Below are 22,247 nucleotides of genomic sequence, written 5' to 3'. Positions count from 1 at the left end.
GCTTAAAATGGAATCTCAACCACTGTGGGATCGAACTAAGGGTCTCTTGATCACAAGGTCACTACGTCATCGGGAGGCCATATTTATACAAGTTTACTGAATATTATACAGCAGTATTGGAAAATCTGTAATATTTTCACTTCGCGAGATTGAACTTCGAATAGGAAATGACAAAATATTTACAGATGGTCTTCTCTAAAGAGGATTTCTCACGAACTTGATGCAGCGAATGTGAAATATTGAATACGATCCTTAAGAAATGAATACGACCTTTCACACTGGCGTGTAACGCGAATGTTTCTTGAAGCTCGGTTTCACGTTACGTACCACTTTGGTGCATTATGTATGTTAGATGTTCCTTATGGTTTTCTTGCAGCACCTCTTGGACAGCAAACTGCAACTGGAGGGAATGCTATCAGCAGTGGAATGAAGGAAGCTTCTACCAATGACACCACAAAGGCAAACAAGACTAGCCAATCAAAAGCGAAGACAGAAAATACCAGCTTCGGGAATCAGTCTACCAGTGTCGACAACGAATCAAAATCAACCAAATCAGAAGAAAAAATAAAACCAACGTTAGCACCTCCAGCAAATAATAGCAGCGAGAACACCTCTGGAACACGTGCCAACGTTCCAATTGTTGGAAAAAGATATGCCGAATCAGTTCCCAGCAATGTTGCAAGAAAGCAAAGTTTCTCCAGTAACATTAGACCCATGAAAACCAACCCTGTAATAGGTCCTTCTAGTAGCACGCATGGAAATGGAAATCTCAGATCTGGAAAGGTTGTATCCCATGATACTCGAGCGACCTTCTCAGGTAGCAAAGTCAATCCATCAGTAGGGATCAAAAAGAGAGGATCAACCCGTAAGTTGATTATTTTCTTTATATTATTTCACACTTATGCTCGTGTTGATTACACTTCATTAATAAACAGACATAATACAGGCAAAAATAACGTATATTTTGCACAATTTTAAGTAATTTTACAGGCCCAACTCATTGCATTTTTTTAGGGAATAAATATTTTTCATTTTAGAAAATACCATTTACTTTTATGTACTTAACTGATATAAATACTATTGTTTGTATTTAAATGTGTGTATCCAGTCCATAGTTATTCTCTGAATGAATCTGATGTGATATTTTATGTGAATTCATGACTATATTAAATTCAAACGCTATTCAACACTTACAGAGGAATGACATAGTCAAAATAATTCAACCTATTGAACTCTCATATTAGCTATAATTTTTACGGTCATACGGAATGGAGGCAAAATGATTCTGAATTTTTACATTTGAATTTCCTGTTGCATACAAACATTTAAACAGCAATACAGCAATGTAGATATTATAGCTCTTTTCAGTTCTTACGGCGGGCGCTCTAGAAGCTGGCAGGGGAAGTGGGGAGCGGGGATTACGCAACAGACCAACCAGACAACAGCAGTGTCGCCAAGAGACACGACGCGGCCGGAAAAAGTACTACGTGAAACTCGTTCTACTGGCCGCTACGTTTCTTATCGTGCTGGATTGGTCGCTCCCCGCTCCTCACTTCCCCTGCCAGTTTCTAGAGCGCCCGCCGTAAGAACTGAAAAGAGCTTTTTATAGTAATTTGTCAAATATAGAATGCTTCTATTCTGAGTTACAATTTGTGAGAAATACAGCAGCTTTTGTACTTTTGTACTTGCGAAAGGGATCAACTGTCACTACAAAATCATGCAGATGGCATATTTATACGATCAATTTTTTCCTGTGTCAAATGTTGAAAATAATGACAATATGAAATAGTAAAAGTAAAGGTGTTCAATATGTACTTACACTATCTTTTCCCACACACACTTGATAGATCGTCAATATGGAACGACCACACAAGTTGCTGCCAAAACTAGTGGAAGCTTAAATATCAATACAAGAGCGCCAAAGTATACTGGTAACCAAACACCTGGGATTGACGGATTTGTTCCAAGTGTTATGGGGCACCGCACTCAAACTTCCAGCGGTCGCTTTTCTTCTTTGAAGTCAGCTGGGAATGAACTTAGTCAGGAAGGTAACTGTTTGATAACTAAATCTCTGGCGTGTGTTTCAAATCGTAAGGTAATTCGTTTTATTCATCTACTTAAAGTTTCACATGCAGTACTCAATGATCATTGTATACTTGAACTGTACTGTCGTTTCCAGGTTTACCCAGAACGAAACCTTGTTGTTGCCCAACTCCCAGAGAGCATAACTAAATGGGTAAACAATTTGCGTCGGATGAACACATGAGTCCATAAGGAGTGCGTGGGGTGCCCGAGTAGAGAGGAACTCAATCCATTGCAGGGTCACCAGGAACCGTGAGGCCCTATCCAGAGGGGTCGCCAGAACAACAGCGAAAGGATTAAGCGCGAAAGTGAAATTTTCGCGGATAATCCGTTCCGCGGTTGTTCCTTTTACGCTTATTCCTGTGTTCAATTTTCGGAATTAATCCGTTTCGCTGTAACATCTTTCGCGCTGAATCCGGTTGTTAATTTTGGTTTCGTGGTTATTCCTTTCGCGCTTAATCCGTTTCGTGGTTAATCTTTTCGCTCTTGTTCCTTTCGCGTTTAATCCTGTGTTACGTTTCGCGGTTGTTCCACCGCCCCATCCACAGTAACGACACCTCTGGTCGTTGAGCACCCAGCCGCTCGACTCAGCACCATTGTTTCCACAATCTGAGGGTACAATTTCCCTTTGCAAGTGACAAAAATTCCCTTTATGCACAATTTTCCCTTCATCTAAAGAAATGATACGATGATTTATAATGATAATAATAATAATTGGTAGTAGAAGTAGGCATTATTTTAGTATTATTGTGATTCATTGATTGGGTTTATTTTACTTTACATTTCTGCATCTTTGAATAAATCGCCAAGATTAGTTTTATTTTCGTTCATCCATACATGCATATCTAAAATAAATTAAATCACTCGAATACATGTTTAAGCCGCCAGCCTTATCGCGACCGATCCAGATGTCCCAATTTCGAATTCTGGTGAGGATTGAATGTACAGTTGTGTTTATTCCATCGTCCATTTCATCATCATTCATCCTCATCGTTGCTATTAACCGACGATGTAGAAAAGCGATGTAAAATAAACAAAATAGAAATACAAATAGGTGCATAGACTAAAAGCTTATACTCAAGGAAGTGGAAATAGGAAGTAACAGCTAAAAATTGTGAATACGAAAATAGAACCTAATATAATCTGTACTAATACTGAGCTTCAAATTTCCATGAAACCTTGATATTTTTAATAGAATTTCCCTTATGGCTTGATATTCGGACTGTCTCTGCACAAGGGAAATTTCCCTTAATGTGGCAACACTGCTGAGCACCGACGTTCTTTGCGGGAATCAACTTCGCAAACTCTACATAGCGAAGCATTTTCTGCCGTCTTATTGGCTACCGTAGTGATGACGTCACACCTAGAATGACGCGGCTGTGCGTATTGTCCTCGGCTCGCACGTCTGAGCAGAAGACTAGCCTACGTTACATATTATTTTGTTTCAAGATATTTTTTGTAAAACAGACAAATGACGAATGCAATTAATGGAAGTGCTAACATTAGCATGTGCCTCTGGGATGTGGATATTTCGTACCGTAAAGATGAAAAGGGTTCTATAAATTCATGCCGAGATGAATGCATGCAGTTGAAGACAGCACCAAGTTACCCGTTGCATCAATATAATGTGCAGACATTCCTTTCTCTGCATGAAAGAAATTATAAGAACCTCTTTGGGCATTTAGATATTGCAGTTTTCACATCTGTAGCATACACATATGGTATATATGAGTAGATTTTTTTCTCCTTTTCGTCTCTTAAATGTTTATAAAATTTTACAAATATTACATTAACACCCCGAAGTAGCAGTTTCACTTATCGCAAGTTCGTGTCCTGCTTTTCTCAATATTTCAATATAAGCGAATCAGAATAGACTAGACATTACAAAATGTGCTTTCTTTATTTTTCGATCAAAATCAGTTCTTTGTTCCGAGAGGAAATTCAGGAAATCATTGTAAAATAAATATCGAGTTGGGGGTGTACTGTGTATCGAGTACTCCGGAAAAAATGAGCATTATGGAAAACTCAGATAAATACTATTAGGGTTGATAACAGAATGGAGTATACAGGGTGCTCGGAAATTCCCCTTACAAACTCCTAGGGCTAGTAGAGGGGACTGAGTAGACAATATTTGGAATGGTAACCCATGTCCGGAAACGTACCGTTTCCGTGCTACAACCATGACAATATGTCGGATGTGCCTGTGTTGGTATGCAACCTGGTAGGCAGTACATGACGTCAGAAGATCTCCTGAAGGCACGTGACGTCTACAAATTGTTGCGTTCCACTGTCAACACAGGTGTTGATCAATGAATAGTAAGTTTCTTTTTTGTCCCCTTGGCATTGTTACCAAATAAATTTGTTTGTATTGTGGACTGAGTCACACGTCATTCACTTCTGTACCTTACGCAACACCTCATTTGACATGGTTGCAATAAATTATTACACTTTAGGTCATCAGGTGATCTTCTGACGTCATATACTGCCTACCCGGTTGCATACCAACACAGGCAATTCCGACACATTGTCAGATTCCTATTCCAAATATTGTCTACTCAGTCCCCTCTACTAGCCCTAGGAGTTTGTAAGGGGAATTTCCGAGCACCCTGTATTACTTCAAAATTGATTATTACGTTTTATAAGGTAAGGAATAAATTCAGCCCTGGCAGGTATACAATTTATTCCCTCGAGTCTGTTGATGACAAAATAGCAGCTACTGAGGGGAAGGGGGGAGGGGACTGAAAGGCAGTCGCACCGAGCGCAAGCAACAGGTTTATTGTGCTCCGTGAAAAGAGTTATTGTGCATAATTGTTCATAATAATGTCGTATACAAGATACCAAGTAACGACTAATAATAACGTGATATGAAGTGTTACGAGACATAAATATATTCTCAGTGTTAAATAATAATGTTATTATATTATCCAATATTTCGTAGTGCGTTTTATTTCAAGCACACAGCCGACCTTCGTGGCGCTACGACGCCAGAGGCCCCGGGTTCGAATCAAGCCTGGGCTTGAGTGTTTTCTGTAAGTGTCCCTTCATCAATTTCATCATATCATTACTCATTCTCATCTTCGCGATTAGCCAAAAGTGGCAGAAAAAGCGAAGTAAAATAAACAAAATCAATCAAATAAAGCACACGTAATTTTTGTAATATTTTCTTTACAAATATCATTCACGGTATTCTCCAACCCATAATAATTACCATCAATAGACTACATACAGAAACACATTGTAAATTACCCAGAGAAAAATAAATAATGACAACTGCACATTTGGTTTGTAAGAGATAGAAGAGATCTGTTGTTGAAGTAGGAGCTTTTTAGTTTAATCCACGAGAATTACATTTGTATCAAGCACGGAAAGCGCAAAATGCTATTTCTACGGCTCAGACTGAGCGAATCCCTGTCACCCAAATTAATTTACCATCTCATATGAACTGCAAAAATCATCAGTATTTTCTGTCATTCCGTACTGCTGTACACAGTGATATGTGCAGCATGATTATTATTTAGTGAAAATTATTACATTTTACATATACTAGTACTATTTAAATGCACATTTCATTTTAAGACAACTTGAGGATACGAAATGTATTCATTAGATTCACATGTAAGGGTATTGACAAGGGTTAGGTAGCAGAACAGCCTTAGGCTGAATCTCGCCAGCTTAATAAATACAATTCATTATTATTATATTATATTTCCCTTCCTATTGCTATGATAAATTATTTAAACAAGAATGAACACTAGAAAGGAAAAAAAATGAACATGTTTATAAGAAGAACCTCCATTCATGAATGTTGACCATACTATGACGAAATAATATTAATTATTACACTAAGGGAAGCATAAAGACTATTATCCAATGCGCCAATGTGACAGCCCACGATTATTAACAAGATGTTTTTCTACCGTCATCTGCCGTACACGCCAGTGTAAAAATTCTGGTGAAATAGAATCCAATGAGCACTTGGTTCTACGCGTTCTGCCAGACCGAATGACGTCATGTCGTAATCAGACAATAACGGCAATGGGAAAAGGAGACTTTTGCTTCGCAATGTAGAGTTTGCGAAGTTGCATCCGGGAAGCAAAGGAGGAGAACAACAACCCCGTTAGTGACCTCCCGCCTATCCTTGCTGAACCCTCCTCATTATTTGCATTACGAGTTCACCACCGCGACCTACCCAAGTGGACAGAGGGTTAAATCCGGTAAGGGTAACGTAAACGCCCTTGCTCTTGAGTCCAGGGAACCACTCTGGGATGATAAACAACTTTAGTACTTACGAATGAGGTAAGACTTCAGTATACTAAGAGCAAAATTGCCTACACTAAAAATAAAAGAAATAAACAATGCTGTGATTTTAAAACTCATTAGATGATTTTTTTCTTGTTTCAGCCTCTGTAAATGTCTTCAATGAAGCTTACGGTAAGTCTAATCTAATTATACCCATATTATTAAAAACAGTATTGCTTGTAATAAGAATAACGGATATATTTACTACTACTAAAAGAAAAAATACATTATAATTCACGCTATTAAAGTTACTACGTAAATTACAGTGCGTGCTATTTCGATGTACTTTTTAAAAGTATTTTCTCAAATCACTGAAATTTAGACTCCAGTCGATCCCGGCGGTGGAGAACCGGGATTTTTTCCCACCTGTTCAAGCGGCTTAGCGCCCACCCAGCGTCGTATAAAGTGGGTACCTGGAGGAAACTAGGGGGTAAAGGCGGCCAGGGGCGTGGTGCTGATCACATCACCCCCATCTTCGGCCGTGATCAAAAAAGTGTTGTGTCCTAAGCCCACACGCCCTAGACGCCTTCATGGAGTGGTGCATAGCACAGGAGAGCACTTATTTTACTTTCTGTGAGTCTAATTCTTTTTTTTTCTTTTTTCTCTTTACTTCGTGCAGAAAATATTAAACGACCACTTACACTCATGATATGTATTGTAGTACAACAAATTAAGAAAAATCTGTATTTCTGTAAAACACACGTATTTTACAAATTTCGTGAACATGTTTTTTGCAATATTTAGGGAAAACAAGATATTGTGAGGAAAGAGGGTGCAAGTACCCTTCCAATCCCAGTTACCTTGATTGAAAAGTCACTTACGATGATACATAATTCAGTATATTATTGTTCGTTATCAGTAGATATTTTATCTTTGACAAAAAATGAAACAGTTATATGGTGAAAGTTTTCTCAAAATAGAAAGAAATCCACTTAAAGGATTGGAAACACTAGAAACGTTTGTACTTACCACAAGAGCAGAATGATCCGCGGGTGCAAGTCCAAAATAAAGACACCTGCAAAAAAATGAAAAATAAATATTGTTCAATATTATATGTACGGTACGTGAATATACAATTATAATTTATTGGTTATTTCTGTTGTGTAATACATAATGTAACAAGTAAGTAAGCTTGATGAGTTAATTAGGATATTTAAGCAATATTGTTTTTAATTTCTGCCAATCCGAGACTTATGTGCTATCACATTCAAGGGTTGCCACTCTTATGTGAATTAAACCATGCCTTAAATATTTAGATCGGATTGTAAGAAATTCTGAAACCAATATCGGGCACCTAATGATAAGTCGAGGTCAAAGTGAACAGATGTGCAGGAATTATAAACAAGAATGTCAACAAATTCAAACTCATGATGATTTACGAGCCACCACAAGGACCAAATGCTACAGGCTACATGTGGAAATCGTAAATCATTTCCAGAAAAAAATGAAATGCAAACGTACTGATAACATTACATGAGTTGGAAATCAGAATGTTATATATACATGGCATAGATCAATCCCTATCTTTTAGTGACTTTGTTGGGTAAAAAAATGACACTGCTCTTCTCTTTGCAGCTGAATCAAAGAGACAGAAGGAGAACAATTTGCGTTACGGAAGGCAAGCATATGGTTGGGTGCCTGGACGTAGATTTGGTGCTGTAGCAGCGGGCTCAAAATCTGCCTCACGTTCTGCAAATTTTGGTGGAGGTGGTGCAGGAGCCGGGGCTGGTGCTGGTGCAGGAGCTGGTGCTGGTGCGGGAGGTGGTGCAGGAGCTGGCGCAGGAGCAGGTGCTGGTGCTGGTGCTGGAAGTGGTTCAGGTGCTGGTGCTGGTGCCGGGGCTGGTGCGGGGGCGGGGGCGGGTGCAGGATCGGGTTCGGTTTATAATCCAGGTGCTATATGGCAAGGTTTAGGCTTTAACAATGGCAATTTAGGCTTGGTAAATAGTGCTACTTTGGCTCCAAGCGAAGTGCAACATGGATACCAGACTGCAAGTTCTACGAGTAGTGTTTATACTGGTTCATACCAGGGTGCACAATCTGAAACGACCTCCGAGAATACTTTGTCTAACGCATATCCCTCAGGAGCACAGCAGACGTATGAACTTGATGGTCAAAAGGAAGACAACGGAGCATTAACAAATGTGATTGGTGTTGGTCAAGAAACTGCCAGTGTGGCAGGTGAAGGTTTAGGAAAGGTAGAATCACAAGCAACTGTTGGAATAAGTCCGTCTGCTTTTCCAGGAACCAATTTGGAGAGCAATGCAGAAACGTATGGTGTCGATAGTGGAGGAACTGGAGGAAGCATGGGTGAATATGGATTAGCAGGGCCAACTGCTGAAAGCAATGCAGAAACATATGGTGCAAATAATTTGGGAATGGGAGAACAGGTTGGTGAGTCTGGGTTTGCTGGTTCAACTGCTGAAAGTAATGCAGACACGTATGGTGGAAATTATTTGGGAACTGGAGGAGAATTTGGTGGGTCTAATTTTGCAGGCACAAATGCTGAAAGCAATGCAGAAACGTATGGTGGAAATTATTTGGGAACTGGAGGAGAATTTGGTGGGTCTAATTTTGCAGGCGCAAATGCTGAAAGCACTGCCGAAACATATGGAGCAAATTATTTGGGAACTGGAGGAGAAATTGGTGGATCTAATTTTGCAGGCGCAAATGCTGAAAGCAATGCAGAAACGTATGGTGGAAATTATTTGGGAAATGGAGGAGAATTTGGTGGGTCTAATTTTGCAGGCACAAATGTTGAAAGCAATGCAGAAACGTATGGTGGAAATTATTTGGAAACTGGAGGAGAATTTGGTGCGTCTAATTTTGCAGGCACAAATGCTGAAAGCAATGCAGAAACGTATGGTGGAAATTATTTGGGAACTGGAGAAGAAATTGGTGGGTCTAATTTTGCAGGCACAAATGCTGAAAGCAATGCAGAAACGTATGGTGGAAATTATTTGGGAACTGGAGAAGAAATTGGTGGGTCTAATTTTGCAGGCGCAAATGCTGAAAGCAATGCAGAAACGTATGGTGGAAATTATTTTGGAACTGGAGAAGAAATTGGTGGGTCTAATTTTGCAGGCGCAAATGCTGAAAGCAATGCAGAAACGTATGGTGGAAATTATTTGGGAAATGGAGGAGAATTTGGTGGCTCTAATTTTGCAGGCGAAGCTGATCGAATCAATGCAGAAACGTATGGTGAAAATTATTTAGGAACTGGAGAACAGTTTGGTGGCTCTAATTTTGCAGGCGAAGCTGATCGAATCAATGCAGAAACGTATGGTGGAAATTATTTGGGAACTGGAGAAGAATTTGGTGGGCCTAATTTTGCAGGCACAAATGCTGAAAGCAATGCAGAAACGTATGGTGGAAATTATTTGGGAACTGGAGGAGAAATTGGTGGATCTAATTTTGCAGGCGCAAATGCTGAAAGCAATGCAGAAACGTATGGTGGAAATTATTTGGGAAATGGAGGAGAATTTGGTGGGTCTAATTTTGCAGGCACAAATGCTGAAAGCAATGCAGAAACGTATGGTGGAAATTATTTGGGAACTGAAGGAGAATTTGATGGACCTAATTTTGCAGGCACAAATGCTGAAAGCAATGCAGAAACATATGGAGCAAATTATTTGGGACGTGAAGAAGAATTTGGTGGGTCAGGATTTGCTGGAGCAACTGCTGAAAGCAATGCAGAAACATATGATGGAAGTTATTTGGGAACTGGAGGAGAATTTGGTGGATCAGGATTTGCAGGCGCTGAGAGCAATGCAGAGACGTATGGTGGAAATTATTTGGTAAGTGAAGGAGAAGTTGGTGGCTCTGGGTTTGCAGGTGCAACGGCAGAAAGCAACGCAGAAACATATGGTGGAAGCAATGCTGGAACTGAAGAAGAGAATGGATTTAATTTCCCAAACGCCAATAATGGAAATGACGTTGGTTGGTCTGGTTTCGTGGGAGCTGAGGGTGATAACAATCAAGGAATCTCCAATTTCCCTATCTCTAGTCTTGAAGGGTCAGCTGGTGCCACTTTAGTTGACACTGGGTACCCCATTTCTGAAGTTGAACAAACACCTGTTATTGGTAACCTTGAAGACAATGGTGTCCTCAGCGAGCAAAGCGCAGGTTCTTATGGCACGGGACAGAGCGAATTTGGTGTAATGGGACCTATAGAACAAGAAAGTCAATTAAGTGTGAATGGAAATTGGGAAAATGCAAACATAGCTCCGCCTGTGCAATACGAAACGGGAATGAACATTATTCCACCAGAGGAGAGGGCAAGAGGAAGTGAAAGTGGTTCTAACAGTGAAGTAATTATTGCTTCATTGGGACAGACTGAAATTCCCGCCGCTAACCCAATTGAAGGTAAGTGTTCTTATTTGTTCTCATTAAAGTTAGCTGACTAAATTTTAAGCACAATATTGAATTGTATGACGTAGTTCTTAGACTATGGTAAGGTAAGGACAGAATATGGAACTTTAGTAAAATACCTAAATTAAAATGTACTTTTATTAAGAAAATTGTGAACTGACTGAATTTATTATTAACTGTTATGCACCACAAAAGAGGAAATCTTCAGAATAAACTCCATTCTTTAAAAAAAACAACTTAAGTAGGTATAATATATATTGTAAAGGTTTATTTGGATGTAAGTTTACTGCGAACGTACTGGTCTTTTATTTTCTAGTGGATAAGAAGAAACACATTTTTGAATAACTAAAATCTTTATTACCCTGCATAATTGCCATCATTATCGATGACCTTTTGTCATCTGTTTGGTAATCTGATCACATTACCTTCACAAGTGGGTGCAACTGTGAATGTGTTGGACCTCGCTTCCTTCACGGCATCTTGTATTTTGCAATTTGTACCGTGAAGAACGAGGATAACGTTTGTACACACAAAATAAATTTATTCGAAAGTTATGTAAGTAACGTATATATTCTTAAAGTTGTGTATCTTTGTGGTTCCTTATTTGGGTAATTTTTATGAAAAGCGAAGGGGAAGTTGTAATGTGAGGTGAAGGGGGGTTCAGAATGGGGTTGGGGGTTGAGGTGGGTTTTGTTGAGAAAGTTATGGCCAGGGGGTGTGGTTGCACTTATGGCTGATATGCAGGTCCTCTCCCATATTTTTCATACTGAGGCGTTGGCAGATTGGGGTAAGGGGTGGATAACTGCTATCCGTAAGCAGTCGTTGAAAGGAATATTGTAATGATCGGTGTGGCAAAAGTAAAGTCCAGTTTTGAGTAGTTGTTGATCCTGAGGTTGAGGGCTGTAGATGTTTTCCCTTGGTAAAACCCACCACAGATGTTGCAGGTAAGGATACAGATGAGGTTTGAGTTGTGGCAGGTCCCTTTGGGCTGGAGAGTAAATTTGTCAGTGATGAAAAAGGGGCAAGTTTTGCTGCTTGGACAGTTGAATTTGTGAGCAAGGGGGTAGTGGTTGTGGGGTGAAGGGGTATTGTGGAGAAGGATGTCTTGGAGGTTGGGGGACGTTTAAGAACAACTATGGGCTTGTCAGGAGAAATATTTCTGGTGTCAGAATCACTGCGGAGAATGTGGAGGAGACAAACGTAGAGTGTGCCTGATATTGTTGAGGTAGGTGTGATATTGGTTGATACAAAGGGGTTGGTGTTAGGTTTTTGGTGGGGGTGTATGAGGCAGCTCGGGATATTTGCTTTGTGACTAGGGTGGAAGAATAACCACTGTTGATAAGGGTTTGAGGTTGTAGTTCTGTCGGGAGGTGGGTGAGGTGTTATCCTCTGAGCGCCAAGAAGAATGGTATAGCTTTCATAGTGTGGAATGGGTGAGAACTGGAGAAGGGTAAGTACTGCATATGGTTTTGATTCGAATATTTTCAATGTGTATATCCACATCAAGTAAGGTAACGTGGTTGGTGGAATGGGTCCAGGTGAACTTGATGGAATGTGTGTTCGTGTGTGTGCGTGTGAGTGCACGCGTACGTGAGCTCGTGTGAGTGTATATACTCGTATATGTATAGAGCTTACGAAACATCATTTTTCTTCAAGGCTTGGACCAGTCTTTATCGAATACTGGATCTTTAGCCGGTGGGCTTGGTACAGAAGGTAAGACATAGAAGTTCCAATTCAAGTAACGATTTGTATTTCATAGAAGATATATATATATATATATATATATATATATATATATATATATATATATATATATATATATATACATATATATATATATGTATATATATATGTATATATATATATGTATATATATATGTATATGTATATATATATATATATATATATATATATATATATATATATATATATATATATATATAACTTCATTAGGTTTACTTTCAAGACTTCCTTTAACAACATAACCACCAAAAGTTAATGAAAAGGGAGATAACTAGGTAAAATATTTTGAATTTGAATTTAAAATTTTGGGTGCGTCAGCACTTAGGCTATATAACACCCGTCACGTTATACTGGGTCCAGCCCTTTACCACACCAAATAACATAACCGTAATGTGACATAACTAAAATCGTAAAATATTCTGACTTAGATTAAAAGCTGTGGCTGTAAAGACGCACTCAGCACACACAAGGACAAGAAACAGGACAACACACAGAATTATACTGGCCATAGGGCCAGACGCCAGAGCCTCGTTAGTCTACAAAAAGCAGTCCAGGGTGTACTATGTGGAAGTGAGGTTGACAATTGGGTTTACTTCGTGGAAAGTACACCCCATAAAGTATTTTGAAATGGATACTTGCATGCATATAGTTTCTAAATAGCACGTAACCTGTTTGAAGATAGTTCTTATTGCGTGAAGGGGATGGGGTAAGAAAAGCACGTTAGTACTCTCTGAGGATGCCTGCTTCTTTCTGATATGAGTGGCATACACCGTGTATGACCTTAAAAGACAGATTGTAGCATGTTCCTTTCTTTAAAGAATAAAGGCATTTAGTTACTTATCGTATACTGAGTGGTAGTAGCATTCTAAGCACTATGCAGGAATTAAAATTATTTTTTTAAAAAAACAATGAAAATTGGTTCAGTGTTCATGTAAATGTATATTAGTATTTAAGTGACAACAAATAGCTAAGTTATGCACTACAGATATTTTCCAAGGAGACGATGATTTCAGGATTAGACAAAACGTTGTCATTGGCTGGTTCACTTGCTAGCAGTGTTGGAACTGGAGGTAATATGTGTGTGCGTGTGTGTGTGTGTGTGTGTGTGTGTGTGTACATCAAGTCAAGTACAAGTTATACCAAGTAAAGTATTGATTATAAAAATACCATAGGGGATGATTATATATTTGTCAGCACATCTGTTTCTATAAGAAACATTCTATTGAACATCACAGACATATTATATTGTACTCAAAATAATATAATTACGTCTTGAGTATCAAATATAACTTATTGAGACTGTGGCTATGTAGAAAACACCAAATAATAATAATACGTTACAGACACGACAACTATCCTTGGAGGGACGCAGTCAAGTAACGGTTTTCTAGGTGGTAAGAATAATTTCAAATTTCTTAATAATCTGCTATTTTCCTTAGACATATGAATATTACAATACTCAGTAGATATGTACAAAAATTCCTTAGAGCATGAGCAATATGACTGCTTCAATTATCTAAGTTAATATTTCACGTGCGCTGTATGGAACTATCACATGTAAAGTGTCAATATTAAATAACATCTAGAGTAGGTTCGATTATGTTTCATACAGTAGGTCAAATCAGCAAAGAAGATGTTAGAAGTTTGCTAAAATAAATATCATAGCAATTCCGAGATGATATGAACATTCCTTGCCATCCTAAGATTTAATACAAAATAAGAAATGCTGAGATGGAACACTATCAAATATTTGACAATATTCAATTAACTATTCAGTATTTCTTTTTGAAATTAGTTTTGTGTGTTCAAGTCCATTTCAGTCTGTTTGGTTTCTTTGATCAAGATTTTAATCCTATGCGAAAATTTCTTGCTTCTCAGTCGAACTAAATAAACTAAACAAAGAAAAATATTTAATGTATTTATGTCAGCAGTCTGAATATAGCGTTTCATTCAAAATATCTCTTGGAAGAGTAATATAGAGAATTTCTAATCAACACTTTTGGTTTAAATTCATATTTAGCCTTGTGTGAAATCCGTCAGAATGTTATTAAGTAGTAAAGTTTTATATTACATATTTTTAAACTACCACCTATTATTCTCCCTAAAACAGGCTTTGGGCAGACTTTCTTACACCCAGGCTCTCTTTACCCCACTCTCTCACAAACTGGTAAGTTTAGATATTTAAGATATTTATAAGGAAATACAATTTACAGTTGTCAGTTTTTACATTTTTCAATAAATGGGTTTCTCGTATCATAAATTCTAGTTTGATCACTGTAACAAGCGATTGTGTTTCAATTTGTATTTGTGTTATTTGGCGTAGGTTTTCTGCCACTTTTGGCTAATAGCGACAATGAGGATGAGTGATGATATGATGTAATTGATGAAGGGACAATCTGAGAGGACACCCATAGCCACGGCCAGGGTCGGATCAAGGTGGGTGCTATTGATGCTGCATGCATTAGGCCCATTCCTGAAACAGGCCCACATGAAAACAGACTAGAATTTTCCGAAATCTGAACAGTTTTCTTTTGCTATATTAACCTGAAAATAAATCTTAGAATGAAATTTGGAGCCCCAATTTCGGACACCTAGACACAGGTAGTAAATTTTTCACATTGAAAGTTGGTTGTACAGAAAAAATTGACGGTATGCAACATCAGGCCCAATTTCGTCTTTATCCGGCCCTGACCACGGCTGGATTTGGACACGGGAACTTCGAAAAGTCAACCACTTAAAGCTGGTGGTTGCCATTCTAACTTGTGTTCTAATTTCAAATAGTGAAATTTAATTACATCTCACGGCTGCAACGAACCATTCCGTTCAAAACAGTCTAACATGTTACGCAAGTAGGAGATGCAATAATACATGAAGGCATTTCCAAATCAGAGTTAAACTATTTAAGAGAAGTAGAAAATTAATGTCAATGAGAACAGAGTTAACCAGCATGTATCATTTCTGGCAGTAGGACTCATTTGCCAAGAATTTTTCCACGCTGAATAGAATACTCTGTGTTACCATAACTTTTTTTAATAAATTTACTTGTAATTTACAGCATTTACCACATTATTTCCTTTGTTATTGCATGATCAACCATGGACATGCCAACAGCACTTACTGCTTTTCTATTCCATAAATATAATGTATTCTACTTCGTGTAAGAATTCGACACAGATTTTGTTATTTGTAAATCACGCTTGCCTCTCGCATAATTAAGGTAAACGCCGGCACCGTGGCGGAGTGGTTAGCACATCGCGCTACAAGGCCAGCGGTCTTGGGTTCGAATCGTGGACTGGGCATGGATGTTTGTGAGTGTCTATTCATCAATTTCATCATATCATCATTCATACTCATCTTCGCAAATTAGACAAAAGTGGCACAAAAAGCGAAGTAAAATAAACCAAATCAAATCAAATCAAAATTATGGTAAACAATATATTTTAGTACACACTGAAACGTCTAGCCGACGAATGATGAGGTTATCTCGAGATAACTACCAGATGTGATGTGGAGAAGATAGAGTTTGCAAGAGCTAACGTCACTCTTATCTTCAAGTACTTACCGGGATGATCTTTTCGCAAGATAATTAAGTATATTTGTGTTTTGGGTGGCCAAATTTGTATGCCATACGTGTGTGTGTGTACATATACACATAATTGGTTCATATTAAATTTTATTAATACACACACTTTCGGATATACAGTATGTATAAGACCACTGGAAATTTGGGAGGCACGTGGAAATGTTTAGATTGGCCAGTGCCCACCTTAACCCCAAAAAGACGTTCCTGTAAAAATCTCCCTTTCCCTTCATACACCCTGGAAACTTCAAATACGTGTATTTAGGCTAACGTGGCTGCTAGGAAAATCTTCTGTGGGACGTGTGTTGTTCTGTGGCATATCTGTACTGAGTTTACTTATAGAGCCTCATTCTCTTATTATAATTGTTATAATTATGGATATTGCACTCCTCAGTTATTTTATCGCTTTTATCCTTGGCAAGGAATTCACAATCACAAAACGACCTTAATTAACTCACGCCGTCTTTTATTTTGCGAGACGTCACGCAAACAGCTTGAAACTTTGATGCATCAAATGCCATTTCATTCACTCAATTTAGAAGTGATTACTGAAGTTGGTTCCCAAAGATAAGAGTGATCTTATCTCTCAAAAGCTTGGCACATGCTCCAGAACTCACTTGGTCAATAATTCGAGGTAATATCTTCATCTTCGTCTTTGGGAGTCTAATGTAATACCATGCGGCAAAATACATAACTGGTATGACAAGCCATTGCCGAGCTAAAGATTGATAACATTTTAAAGTACTTTTATATGTTTCATCCTTTAAATTACACTGAAAGTACTTTAATCATCTACAGGACCAAGTTTGGAAACCTCGGAAATTTCGAGTCTGATATCATCTGGAAAGGCAGAAGAAATGGCCAAGGCTAGACTCCTAACAGAACAGCCTGATATCAGTGTTCCTGAAATTGCCAAGAACGCCGCCATACTCAGTAAAGAATCTACTGACGAAACATCTTTGGAAAGTCCAGAGAACTCGAAATCTGATTGCCACAGCACCGGTAAAAACGAAACAGCAGATTCCAAGGAGGTAGATTCGGTAACGATGACACCTTTGACAAGTGCTAAGCCATCTCCGAAAGCTGAACCCGACATGGCAGCTGCAGTTGTGACAGCCACTGAGGATTTACAAGAATCGAAATCTCCCAAGGGATCGCCAGGAACAGGTTACAGATTTATGGGCAGTCAAGGAGACATTGCTTTTGGAAGAAGATTGATACCTCCAGTAGACAAAGGTATGAGCAAGAGCTTTCTCAGTATGTATGTGACAAGCGCCTCTTTCAGATTTCATCTCAATTAGCTATAATCTCAAGAGCTGTAATGATATGATAAGTCAGTCCTTATCATCAACAACACATGGAAAAGGTCTTGCATAACAAAATAACTTAGCCCCAGGCTGGTATTTGAAGGAAGCATATGGGGAGATTTCTACCTCTGGTTTCTGCATTCCTTTTATGGCTGGTATTGTTTGGCACCTAAGTGAGGATATTATACAGGGTGTATCATAAGTAATAGCGCAAACTGACACAGTTGAAAACACGATAATAGAAGCAAAAAAGTCTCGGTAAACATGGGTCTGCAAACGAGCCGTTTTCGAGATAATTGCGAATGTGTGGTTACAAGCCGCCACTGATTTTATTATTTGTAAACGTAGTTTTAGTTGGTAAAATGCTAATAATGTGTGCGAATGTGTGGTTAGAAGCCGTCACTGATTGCATTTTGTAAACACCGAGTGCTTTACTTCTTAAGCGTTCCGAGGTTTGCCCTTTGTTTACAAAACAGAACATTTCCGAGAGGTGGCGTTGTAATCAAACAGGATGGATACGATCAGTACACAGTCTAATCGTACTGTGGGAGTAACGTCAGTTGTACTGTACTGCGTACTGAAAATGGAACCTTACAGCAGCTAGGAGTATACGGATATGCATTTCATGTATGGTTTGGCTAACGGTAATGCACGGGAGCCTGCACGCTTGTACAAAGAAAAATACCCTGCTCGAAGGCACCCCGAGAGTCGCACATTTACAAGGGTACATCAGCGCCTCAGAGAACATTATTATTATTACTATTATTGTATTATTAGCATTTTACCACACATCCACAATTATCTCCAAAACGGCTAGATTGGAGACTCATGTTTACTGAGACTTTTTTGTTTCTATTATCGTGTACTTTCAACAGTGTGAGTTTGTGCTATTACTTATGATACACCCTGTATGTATATCATTTATATTATACTTCTATGCTTCAGAGTAGTTATAGAAATGTCCCCTCCGCTGGAAATTTTTAAGACACCACACTGCTTAGGTCTTATGTATAACTATTGGGAAGGACATTCATACAGTTAATTCTGCATTTAGACCCAACCTAATTGTGGATGTGTGCTCTAATCCCGGCACTGGCGGTGTCTTGTGAATGCCCATTCATCCATGAATCTCTTTACAAACACAAATTAAATACATGAGAGTTAAGTTACCAAACCTAAGTTCAAATCTGGGTCTGATAGGTTGCACACAGAATAGCATGAGAAACAAATATCCAAAAATGATTATCGTGGCTGTGTCACCAGCCTCGTTAGCCTACGTTAATGTAGTTTCCAGGATGCACTGCACCCTCAATTACTTGAGACCCGAGTGGTTTCTGAAAACAATACACCATGAGAACGAGTTAAACAAATGGAAAAAAAATTCCAGTGTCTTTCAGTACAATCCTCGACGTGGTTGTTTTCTAATTTCTTTAACAAAATACCGACATTTCGAAGTAATTTTCTACTCTTAAGCATTATTAATATGATGGGATGCATAAATATTACCAAGCAAATTGTCCATTAACATGTTTAATCTATTTACTGCAAAGAGAGCATCAAGAATTGAATGAAAACACCAAACAAGTTGTTGCACCAGTTCACGTAAAAATCGAACCTTACAAAGCATGTAGGATGCAAAAGGAAAACAATAAAAATATTGACAATATTAATACTTATGCATCCCACTGTGTAGAACCATTTCAAATTTCTCGCCAGTTTAAGATCCAGAAAATTGGAAAATGATCTCCCCAATTCGGAATCGTGTTGGGGAGATTTACGTTCAAAATTTCGAGACTCAGCAAGCATAACCCTAATGATTTGCAAATAATTGAAATGTGCTATGATATTTTCCTTGTCACTTGTAGTGAAAAATCGATTTCTCTTTACTTTGAATAAGAGATAGTGTACTTTTAAGTTACGTTCTAATTACGTGAGTGGGTTTAAAGTTTTAAGAAAATATTTCGTTACAACATAGGATACTCAGGTGTTTAGATAATAATTCTGCTACATCTACGAATAATGAAATGAGAGTTTTACGATTTAAATGTAAAGGACGCGAACAAAGATGCTAATTTCAAATGCTTAGTTTTTACTGCTAATATTTCACAGATATTTCAGAGGCGTTTAACCCACAAAACTCTGCCTCTCTGCAGGCTCTTTATCAATTCCGTTTTTTCCTTTTCCTACAGGGGTTGTTGACTATCCTCAATATAACTCAGGTAAGAAAAAAAAACTATTCTTAATATTATGCTGTTGGTAATGTCAACTTAGGTGAGGTTCCTATGCCATGAAGGCACACTTAGGGGATGTGGGGGTAGGGACCCACACATTCTCGGTCTCGGTCCTTTTGGAGGTTATGGAATCAGCATCCCGCTTCGGCCGCTTTTAATCCCCAGGGTTTCCCCCAATTACCCTTTGATTTGGGGCTGGGTGAGCCCCAGAGCCAATTTATGGGGGGAGGGCGGAAAAATTCTTACCTTAGATCACCCATCCCGGGAATCGAACCTGGGTCTCCCGCGTGGAAGTCAGACCATCGCGGCTCTATGTCAACTTAGAATTAATTTAATTTTACTTTTTCAAATACACACAAGAGTTGTAACAAATTGGGAAGCATAGTTTTCCCCAGTTTGATGACAGATGTCATGCATAGCATATCGTCAAATGAGGTAACTTCCTACAGATTTTGGCATATTCTAATGTGCCCTGCAAAATCCGTGGCTAGTGAAAACACGAAAATTATACTTTGAGCTTTATAAATGTACTGAAGGAATACCAAATAAATTCCAAAATATTAGTGGGGGGGGGGGGGCAAATACGTCAGCATTTTCGTGACGAAGTTAACCCAGTAACATCGTCATCTCTGCTTACGTTCGTAGCATGTCAAAATTACCCCCATGAAGAGGTGAGATCGTCACGCTTCCGCGATAGTTTTTCCCTTTCCGATCAATGTAAAGCCTCTTGCACCTGATCGGAGGTATAGTTCTGATATTTCCGACCACCAACTACCTTCTTATATGTCCTTGGCATCGTGCACGAGAAAATGCTGCAAACAGCGCCAAAGCACAATGCACTTGCACACAACACACTTCCTCCCTTGGTGTCCGCTCCACAACTGCACGTGTGGGGCTTCACACTCCCTTTGTTCCACCAGCATGTGACTCCTACCGACATCTACCGGTCTCATGACGAAGTTACCCTCAAAGACGAAGTTACCCCGTTTGACGGTATGTTCCTTCAAAGCCTCCAAGTTTACATTACTATTTCTAGAAAATAAGTACACGTTGCTGCAGCAGTACATGTTACTGAAAACGCTGGTAACTGCGCAAATAGTAGAAATTTATACTGAACGTTATGCGTGACCTTGGTCCAGAGATTCCCAGGATAAAGCATAATAGAGAGATATAACGATATATTGACATCTACTACAAGAACCATGACTATTAGTGGAGAGGCATAACAATACAGAAACTTATGTTCATTATTTTGATAAATTTTATCGTGAGAAAAGTAATTTAACCGATCTCTTGAGGAGCTGTTAGACCGAAGTTGCAAGCAAGATTTGTCATTTTGAAATGGAACTTGAGATATACTTCGTACTGAAGTGATAGGACAAGGTGCACACATCGCATGTCGGTTGCATGTTACTCGGAGGACTGGTGTCGTTTTCACAATCTGTAATCAAGGGGTTCCGGGTTCGATACCTGGTGGAGGCGCATAATGGTTGGGATCCTACTTTCAACTGTAGGCCCAGTCCTAAATGGTCTCTACGTGCATAAAAGTGGACTTGAAATAAAACTCGATAGAGTGCGTGCGTTGTGTCGCGTCGGCATGTTGGTCGCGCGTGGACGTGAACACTGGCGTACACAGGATTTTTTTTCTGTAGGGGCTGAAATTGTAAAGGAAGGTGGATAGTACAAAGCTGCTTTCTAGGGAGACGGTATACACAGTAATATATTTCGTATATTAACAACTTTCCACTATCAAAAATGGCAATCGGGGGCCATTTTAAGGCAAATTTGCAGAGTTCTTCACTGCTTTTATTTGAAACTGTCGTTTCTACCAAAATTTCGAAGGGAGCTGTAACACCTTCACTACCCCTCTGCGTACGCCTGTGGACATGGATGCTTTTTCTACAGACTGAATAGAGAAAGTACCTATTGTGATCATGTGCTTATCACATCAATATGAAACCCTCGTGTCGTGTGTTACTAGTCTTGTCACTTCTTTGTGAATACTTTCTTAAAATATGCATACTTTGTGTAGATGTTTCAAGGGTAAATTAATTAACTATTACTAGGGCTAGGATTTTGATGACCTTAAAATTGGCAAAAAATTCCCTTTAAAAAATGCATTTATGACGTAATACATGCAAGAAAATGCCCTATAAACTTAGAAAAATGACCTACAATTTCTGAAAAATTTCTAACACAAATTTACAAAGCACCTATCACACGGAACTGGATTTCTAGTAGGAATGCCCTAGTTGGCGCTGAACTGACTTTCTAGGTAGAAATTATGGTCGCCCGGCTAACTGCTTGACTGGTTTTGAGGAATAGGACATGTTCTAATTGCTACTAACTTTCTTCGACTAGATTCTGTGGAACAGCCAATCAGAGCAAAGTTTGGCCATGTGAAGATAATCTGTGAGTTTGCAAAGTAGCGTTTTTTGTCTGTGGTTTCCGAGTGCATGCAGCACGAAAGGCATGTCGAGTTACACCGTCTATGGTGAGTGTACGGTGTTTACAATTGAAAAAGTTAAAAAATTATTCCATACGTGTTTAGTAAACGTTGTAAAGTATGTATTTTATCAGCGCCATTCTTCTCTACCTAAAACCATTTAATACGAAGTGATATTCCTCTCGGTTGAA

At 38.8% G+C, this 22,247-nt stretch overlaps 1 protein-coding gene and 1 long non-coding RNA gene across 10 annotated transcripts in view; one reads left to right on the top strand and one right to left on the bottom strand.

Moving 5' to 3' along the window:
• The window catches only part of LOC145991227 (uncharacterized), a 140,208-nt gene that overhangs the window by 70,574 nt on the left and 47,387 nt on the right, over positions 1–22,247 (bottom strand). Inside the window, exon 2 of the long non-coding RNA XR_014442025.1 lies at positions 7,351–7,396. This is a non-coding gene — a long non-coding RNA (uncharacterized LOC145991227). The remainder of the gene's footprint in view (positions 1–7,350; positions 7,397–22,247) is intronic.
• LOC145991219 (uncharacterized) overlaps positions 1–22,247 on the top strand; it is a 50,707-nt gene that overhangs the window by 20,380 nt on the left and 8,080 nt on the right. For 2 of the 9 annotated variants that reach the window (XM_083127165.1, XM_083127164.1), the window contains exons 13-21: positions 377–865; positions 1,848–2,048; positions 6,484–6,513; positions 7,957–10,743; positions 12,406–12,462; positions 13,836–13,886; positions 14,603–14,659; positions 16,871–17,308; positions 19,569–19,598. In XM_083127165.1, coding sequence (XP_082983291.1) covers positions 377–865; positions 1,848–2,048; positions 6,484–6,513; positions 7,957–10,743; positions 12,406–12,462; positions 13,836–13,886; positions 14,603–14,659; positions 16,871–17,308; positions 19,569–19,598 — 4,140 coding nt within the window. The remainder of the gene's footprint in view (positions 1–376; positions 866–1,847; positions 2,049–6,483; positions 6,514–7,956; positions 10,744–12,405; positions 12,463–13,835; positions 13,887–14,602; positions 14,660–16,870; positions 17,309–19,568; positions 19,599–22,247) is intronic. The other 7 variants (XM_083127167.1, XM_083127166.1, XM_083127170.1 and 4 more) reach the window with 7 other exon arrangements.

This window comes from Lepisma saccharinum, chromosome 8 (genome assembly GCF_977018435.1).
Source record: "Lepisma saccharinum chromosome 8, izLepSacc3.1, whole genome shotgun sequence".
NCBI lineage: Eukaryota > Metazoa > Arthropoda > Insecta > Zygentoma > Lepismatidae > Lepisma > Lepisma saccharinum.
Note: the sequence above shows the minus strand (reverse complement) of the source record. Positions and strands in the feature narration are given on the sequence as shown.